General features: G+C 59.4%; 1 protein-coding gene across 1 annotated transcript; it reads left to right on the forward strand.

Annotated features, from left to right (window-relative positions):
- Nucleotides 1-1230: 1230 nt before the first annotated feature.
- On the forward strand, nucleotides 1231-7269 carry HSPB1 (heat shock protein family B (small) member 1). Its single transcript, XM_067537808.1, has 3 exons — nucleotides 1231-1684; nucleotides 6375-6438; nucleotides 6943-7269. Exons 1-3 carry the CDS (start codon nucleotides 1294-1296, stop codon nucleotides 7130-7132), a joined length of 645 nt encoding a protein of 214 aa, XP_067393909.1. The 5' UTR covers nucleotides 1231-1293; the 3' UTR covers nucleotides 7133-7269.
- Nucleotides 7270-7972: the final 703 nt, after the last annotated feature.

Consider the following 7972-nt stretch of genomic DNA (forward strand, 5'->3'; position numbering starts at 1 on the left):
AGCCTCGCGGTTAGCGAGACCCTGCCCGCACCCAGCCCCGCCCTGGCACATGCCGCAGAGGGCACAGGGACATTTTCCAGCCTGAGTTAAAGAAGGTGCAACCGTAACTCGAGGGAGCCCAGCCACGCCTAGCTGCACGGGGCTGGTGTCATGGCTTCGGCAAAGACGGGGCTGGCTGTTGCATTTTACCCACTAAGCCGTTCTGCAAGTGGCGGCCCTGGTAAAGCGTCGCATCCTTGGAGCCCGCTCCAGATTTGATATAATTTTTTTTAAAAAACGTGACATCCCCTGCTCCCCAAAGCCAACGTAATGCCCGGAGCCGGTGAAGCGTCCCTCCATTACAAGTACTAGCCAGCACGCTACAGCAGGGAAGGGCGTTTCCATTATAGGAGGCTCGGGGAATGGCTCCACTGGACATTAAGCCTGGTTCTGACTCAGGTTTGAGTCCACGGCCCCCTACTTCTGTCCACACTTAAATCGGTCTGGACTCGGGCCACAAAGCACCCAGCTCCTCTGATCCTAATGTGGATCCAAGCCCTGTCATTCTGCAGTGTGGACACAGCTCAAGCCACAGACCCGAGGCAGAGGCTCTGCATAGAGCAGTGTGGACACATTAGCACGGGTGTGAGCCCCGGCTCCAGCCATTGTAAACCCAGGCTTACAGTGCAGCGTGGACGCGCATGCGTGGGCTTGGCAACACAAAGTCCACAAGCCCGGGCCCCTCAGACAGTTTTACAATGCAGTGTGGACATAGCCTTTGAGACCCCAGGTGCGAGCGAAGCCCCATTGCGCTAGGTGCTGTACAACCACGGTAAGACACAGTCCCTGCCCGGAAAAGCTCCCGATACAAATAGCCGCGCTAAACAAAGGCAGCATCATTTTCCAGGTGGGGAACTAAGTGACATGCCCAGAGTCACACAGGGAGGCTGTGGCAAGACCCAAGTAGCAAACTCGGCTCTTGGGGATCCCAGGCAAGTGTCTGCTCTACCGAGCCAACCTGCCTTCTGCCCGAGGCCGGGGAGCCAGCCCATTTCCCCCACTCGCAGACAGAGCGCAGCTGTGGCTGACAAAGGGCCGGGGAGAACACCGGGCGAGCCTGACAGCTGATCTGCTGTTCATCAGCAGTTACTCACTGGGCCCCTGTGTAATCTCCATTAATAGCCAGCTGCAATGATGGGCTAAAAATAACCCGCTGCCTTTTCATAAGGGGCCAGCCCGTGGGAGCGGCTCCAGAGAGACGCGGAGCTCGCTGGCCCACGGAGCAGCCAGGCGGGACCGTCGGGGAAGGGCAACATGTCGGAGCGCCGGATACCCTTCACTTTCCTCCGCAGCCCCAGCTGGGACCCCTGGCGGGACTGGTACACGGGGAGCCGGCTCTTTGACCAGTCCTTCGGGATGCCCCACATTCTCGAGGACTGGTACAAGTGGCCGAGCGGCACCAGCTGGCCGGGCTACCTCCGCCTGATGCCCAGCCTGGCCGAGCCGGTCGCCACCCCCAGCCCCATCGTCACCTCGCCGATCAGCCCCAACCCTGCCTACAGCCGGGCCCTGAGCCGCCAGCTCAGCAGCGGCATCTCGGAGATCCGGCAGACCACCGACCGCTGGAAGGTGGCCCTGGACGTCAACCACTTTGCCCCGGAGGAGCTGGTGGTGAAGACCAAGGACGGGGTGGTGGAGATCACCGGTGAGTGCTTCCTTCGACGCCTTAGGCACCGTCCCGGTTCCTAGCCCCCGGCCTGCTGCGTGTGCGACCCATTGGGCCACAGGAGGGGGGGCCGCTGCTCCCCCCCAAGCGCGCACGGCTGATGCCCCAGGTTTGCAAGGGCCCAGCCACAATCCCCAGCGATGACCACGGCACGGATGCCCCTAGCTCGCCCCCGGCGCAGGTCCCTGCATGGGGGGGTGGGGGAGGCGCCTCAGTTCAAGTTGCCGAGTCAGATTCCTCCTGCCGAAGGGCAGGGATACGGGCGCACCTTTCGCCCTCTCTGACCGCCGGCCCTCGGCTTGGCAGCTCTCGCTTGCCTCTTGCTCCTGTCCCGGGGCCCCCCGCCCCCAATCACAGCCTCTCGTGAATGGCAGGGACCCCGAATGTAAGCCAGGAGGGCGTTGGCTCCAGGGATGGTAGAAGAGGGAGAGGAAGTGCTTGCACAACAATCAGTGGTGTGCTGTGGGTCTCCGGCACCCAGGGGCCATGCTTACACTGGCGACCCCCCCCTCCCATCGGCAGTAACACCCCACAGGGAGGGGGGGTGTCTGTGGGCCTGTGTCCTGCTCTCCCCTCGCTGGAGACGGGCTCTGGCGCCCAGTGGAGGGGCTGGGAGTATGCCTCTGAGGAGGGCCTTGCCAGCGCCGCCCCCCCTCCCCCCCGAGGCCGGCGCCCAGGGACATGGCCCCCCCTCTCCTTGGTATGCCACTGCAAACAATCCACCCCGCGTTACTATTATTACTGAGTATTTGTAGGACATAAGAGCCCCATTGTGCTGGGCATCTGCCTGGAGACCAGCATGTAGCAAGAAATAGTCCCTGCCCCAGTGAGCAGACTGTCTAACTAGACAAAGGGTGGGAAAGGAAATTGAGGCACAGGGATGGAAATTGACTTGCCCAGGGTCTACCCAGCAGGCCGGTGACATTGCTGGGAACAGAAGCTAGGTTTCCATGAGGCCCTAGTGTGTAGCCTAGGCCCCAGAGCACACTGCCTCCTGTGCCTAGATATTTTGCTAGGCCCTGCCACTGAACGCGAGGAGCTATACCATTGAGGATCTGGGCCCAAGTGCTTAGCTGGTGCGTGCAAGACCTTGGCAACGAATGCCCTGGCAGCAAAGGGCATATTTTCCAGCACGGCATGCAGCATGGTGGCTTTCAGTCTCAAGGGAATCATGTGAACGTTTCTGTTGGATTTGAATCATGTTTCTTCCAGCCTCCCCTTCCCTCCCTCCAGCAGAGTCAAAACTTGAGCTGGGCAAAATATTGCAAATCCCCACATTTTGCCTCAAAATGTCAATGAGAAAAGTGAAGTGTGTGAAAAGGATGGAATTTTGCTGAATTCTCTCCTCCGTTTTCAGCCACTTCTGTTCCACGCCTCCCCTCCCCCCCCCCCAAAAAATTGCCAGTTGAAAAACTCCACATGAAATTAAGTCAAAGCCAGGAAACCCCACCGTGCAAAACTGACGTGCTTTGGCTGCCAGATCAGCCCAGGTCCCCCTGAGCCAGCTCCACCCACCCTTTGGACAAGTACTTTTTGTAGCCAGCTGTCTGAGGGCCAGGTCACCCACTGGTACAAACTGGTGCGGCGGCATTGGCTAAAATGGAGCAAGGCCACGTTCGCACCAGCTGAGACTCTGCTCCCAAGTTCAGGGTTTGGTAGGAAGCCTGAAGGCAGGTTAGCAGTCACTTTTTTTTTTTTTTTTTTTGCAAAGCAACTTCCCTGATTGCTCACTGCAGCCTCCAGGTAGCCAGTGAGCATTGAGAGCTTGCGGCTAAGAAGGAGCCGACAAGCAGCAGTTCCATTAGCTGACATCTAGGAGTTCATTTGCCTTTAAATACTAAAGGCTGTATGCCTGCCCGCCCGGCGTGAGCCATCCCACAGCACCTGAGACACCGCCATCAGCAGCTAAAGGATCTGCAGCGCCGTGGCACAGAGAAAAGACCATTTGAGTTCCCAGTTTGGGGGAGTGCCTGCTGGGCTTTTGAAGCCCATGGATTGATTGCAGGATGGGATCTAGGTCCCTTCCAGACGCCGTTCCAGCTGGAGACAATGCTTCTGACCTCAGCAGCTCCTGGCACAGCCTGAAACGGACCCTGTGGTTATCCCTGGGCAGGGCTGAGAACATGGAGGTGAAACTGACCTAGGCCAGTAGGACTCAGCACCAATCTGCAGCAGCCCGCAAAGCTCAAAGTGACTGATTTGATCCAAGGGCGACGGTGCTTGCCCTGTCTCCTGTGGGACAAGAGGCAGCAGTCAGGACCCACATGGGTGGGGACACCAGCACAAAATGTTCATCAGCGGTGCATCGTTCCAGCACCCAGCTGGAGATATGCAAACACATCGGTAGCCCCCGTGGGTCTGGGTTTTGTTGCGAGCTCAAAGCTAAGAACAGGGTTGCTGGAGGGATCCAGTAAAGTCTGAAACGCTTCGGCAGTGGCATGGACCAGTGACTGGGTCTGCACTAAAATCAGGTGAAATTCATGGCTCCTCATTGGCTCAGTGTGAACACAGCTGTTTTGAGTGGAGACACCCACAACATTCAGGCCCATAACAACCCCAGTTTGGGCCCATTCAGCGCCAGGGAATTTGGGCCCGTCTATTGAACTGGAGGGGGTGAGATTTTTCAAAGTTGGCTAGGTGGTTTAGACACATGGTTCCCAAGCGGGTGAATAGGTGCTTTGCCGCCAAGTCCTTTAGGCAGAAAATCTCAGGAAGAGCGTGTGCATTAACACCGACCCAGATACAGAGGCAGGTTCGGGTTTAAACCCCAGAGGTCAGGCATGGCGGGTTTTGGATTCAGAGGTTTGGCTGGGCCCGTCGTCGACAGGGAGCCTGTTTACACTAATCAGATCCAGGTTCCCATTTCAGCCCCTCCCTCGAGCCCAGCAATGCTCCAGTCGCATGTTTTGGCTCGGGCCCACCTGTGCTTTAGCCGGAGTTCCTCCTAAAAGGAAGGAAAAGAGGCGAACTGGCCCGGTGCTCGCTGGAGACACGGGCCCTAAGCCCGGCTCTGCCATGGAGTCCTCATGTGACTTAGCTCCAGATCCTCAAAGGATTCAGACCAATGGGAGTTGGTGCCTAAATGCCTCTGAGCATTTCAGCCTCCTCTGTGGACCAGGGATAACAGCCTTTCTCTGCCCGTCTGGAAGGCTGTGGCGGTGAGAGACACTCAGATACCTCCATGAAAGGGTCCGCCCAAGTACCTCAGCTAGAGAATTGGGGATCGCCAGCACCCAGCTCCTCCTGGAAAGCTCAGGGGGCTGCAACCCAGGCACCTGGCTGGAGACTCAGGCGTCTGGGGGAGATGCAGTGCAGCAGCCTCAGAAACCTGGGGCGTGGCAGTGGTGAACATGGGGACCGGAGGGCTCCCATCGGCCTGTTCTTGAACCACCCGGCTGGCAGCTGGCCCATTCCCTGCCTGAGGATTCAAAGCAATGCGCTGTATTGCATGCCTGTTTTCCTTTGCAATTGCTAGAGGGGAGAGACTCGGGGTTTTCCTCCAGTTTTCCAGTGTCTGGTGCCAAACTCCCCAGGCACCCGTCCCCCTGAGCCGCAAAACTCCGGCTTTGCTCGGGGCTGGGTCTGATCTCCTCCTTTCCATTTCCATTTGCAGTTTTTCCTTGTCCTTTCCCGTCAGTTCAGCTCTGCCTGGCTCCCGGTCTGAAAACCGGACACCCCCCCCTCCCTGCACCAGGGACAGCTGCCTGAAGGCTGCCCCCTGCGTGCGGCGGCACCTCCCGATTTTGTAACGAAGCCGCCTTGACGAGCTGGGGGGGGGAAGGGGGTTGGGTTCTATCCATCTGAAATGATAATGGCTGCCAACGCCGGGGCAGGGTCACCATGGTAACAGGGCAGCAGAGGCTCAGAGAGCGCTAGAAGGATGGGCGGGCGCACGGTACTTGCAGCCCAGCTGGGCTCTGGGCCCTGGTACCCAACCCCCACTGTGGAGGGGAGCCCCCACTGCAAGCCATTGGGGGGGGACTCCTCCATTGCGTGACACCAGGGCTACTCGGCCTGTTAGACCCTAATTCAGTGGCATTCTCAGCTCAGCGTTGCTGCCGGACTGGCAGGCCGGGTGTTGGGCAATAGCAGAGCACTGGCAGAGCACCATATTGTATTAGTCGTTGTAGCCCCTAGGCGCGCCAGTGCCGGACCAGTGTCCCATTGCGCCAGGTGCTGTACGTACATAGAATACAAAACGACAGGCTCATCAGAGTTCTCTGCCCGGCCCCGCCCCGTGGGGGAAATCTTTCAAGAACGGCTGATGGGGTAGGATTTTGTCTCTGTGGAAAGCAGGTCGCTCCTCGCTGGAGTTTAAGCAGGGCAGATCTAAGGCTGGAGTACTAACACCCTCCCCCAGGGTCGGACTTGGGGCACCCAGCTCCGAAACGAAGATGCAACAGGAGCATGGCCTTGTCTGCTTCCCCCGCCCAGCGGCTCCGCGCCAGGTTCCCAAGCGGGCTGTGGGCATGATGGCCGGGGAGGCGGCAGTGTGTAGGAGATCCCTGGGAGACCGGGATGAGTCATTCCCTGCCCCACGCTCCTGGTGGAGGGGAGCGTCTGGGTAAACCCCCAGGAGCCCTGGCTGCAGAATCCCAGCTGCGCCAGCACCATTCCCCCTGCATGCATCACTCACCCCGCTGAAACAGTCTGTCGCCTCCTTTTCCAGGCAAACATGAGGAGAAGCAGGACGAGCACGGCTTCATCTCCAGGTGCTTCACCAGAAAATACACGTAAGTGGGTCAGGAGGGGACAAGCCGGGCAGGTTCTTGGCAGACGCCGCCCCAGCCCTGGGGAGACGTCTTTGCACCACGCACGGTGCCGCTCACCACCCTGGAGGCGGGAGGGGGCGGGTCCAGGCTGGCCCCATTGGGAAGGAGGTGAGCTGGTAAGGCCACTCCTGGGACGAGCAGCGGCTTGAATGGGGCAGGGACAGCTAAGACAGCGTCTCCCCCCCCCGAACGCTGGAAGGACTGCGTGAGACAACGCAGCAGCAGCAGCGTCCAGTGCTAGCGTGCAGGGCTCAGAACGTGAGTTCCTGGGCATGTCTCTCCCTGGGCTGGCAGACGCTGGGGTGGGGCAGGGAGGGAGCTGCACCCAGCCCTCTATGGCGAGGCTGGGATGGCTTCATGGGTCATCGCTGCTGGAAGCATGTACCCTGGAATCAGGTGCTGGGGGGGCGCCGCCAGGCAAGCCCTGGCCTGCGCTCAGTCCTCCCTCTCCTCCCCCTTGTGCAGCCTGCCCCCTGGCATCGACGCCACGGCGGTCTGCTCCGCGCTCTCCCCGGACGGCACGCTGACGGTGGAAGCCCCCCTGCCCAAGCCGGCCATCCAGTCTGCCGAGATCACCATCCCCGTCACCTTTGAGAGCCACGCCCAGATCACCCCGTCTGATGCCAAAAAGCCCGAGGAAGCGAGCAAGAAATAAGCAGGCCCCCGGCACGGAGGAAAAGCGCCGCCCGCCCGGCGCAACTCGCACCCCCACAACCACGTTTTCGCCTTTTTTTTCATTTTATACTAGCGCGTTTGCCGAGTTCCTCAAATAAATCTGAAAAAATCAAACACCCGGCTGCCTCTCCCCCATGCTGAGCTCCGGGCTTGCTCTAGGGCTTCCTAAGTGGGGGGGCTGCGAAAGCCAAGCGACGTCCGCTCCATGTTCATGTCCCTCTTTGCCGCACAACCATCAGGGTACGTCTCCTCCCAAGCCCCCTGCGAGGCAGGGAATCACTAGCCCATTTTACAGAAGGCAGCTAAGGCACAAAGAGGCTAAGTGACCCACTCACGGCCCCACCGAGGCAGGGGCTGAGCTGGGACCCGAACTGGGGCGCCCGCCGTTAGACCATTCGAGGCACTGCCTCATGGGGCGGGGCACTGGGGGAGCCCGTTGAGTCGGACTGCCCCTCCGGCTAGCAGGGGCTAAAATACGGGATTAGGGACCCGCATTGCTTCGTTTCGTTCTGCGGTAGCCTGGTTGCTGGCCTTTGGGGCATGGCCACAGGTCAGTTCCCGTGCTCTAAGGAAGCCGAGAGGAAATGATTTTCTCCCACGCTGTTGACAGCAGCACGCTGGGAATACGGAAGTGTTGGCAATGAGCTTGCTCTTCAGGCAGACTCCTTAATATTCAGGGGACTCTCAGACCTTCAGGAAAGCCCAGTTTCCCCTAATCTCAATCACTGGAGGTGATTAGAATCAATGGGTCAAATCCCGAGCGGTGCCGCGTATAAGCGCACCCCAGCCCAGGTGACGAGGGCACCACAGTGGCTCAGGA

This window comes from Emydura macquarii, unplaced genomic scaffold, assembly GCF_026122565.2.
Source record: "Emydura macquarii macquarii isolate MOO-44397 ecotype Brisbane River unplaced genomic scaffold, CSIRO-AGI_Emac_v2 contig_450, whole genome shotgun sequence".
Taxonomy (NCBI): Eukaryota; Metazoa; Chordata; order Testudines; family Chelidae; genus Emydura; species Emydura macquarii.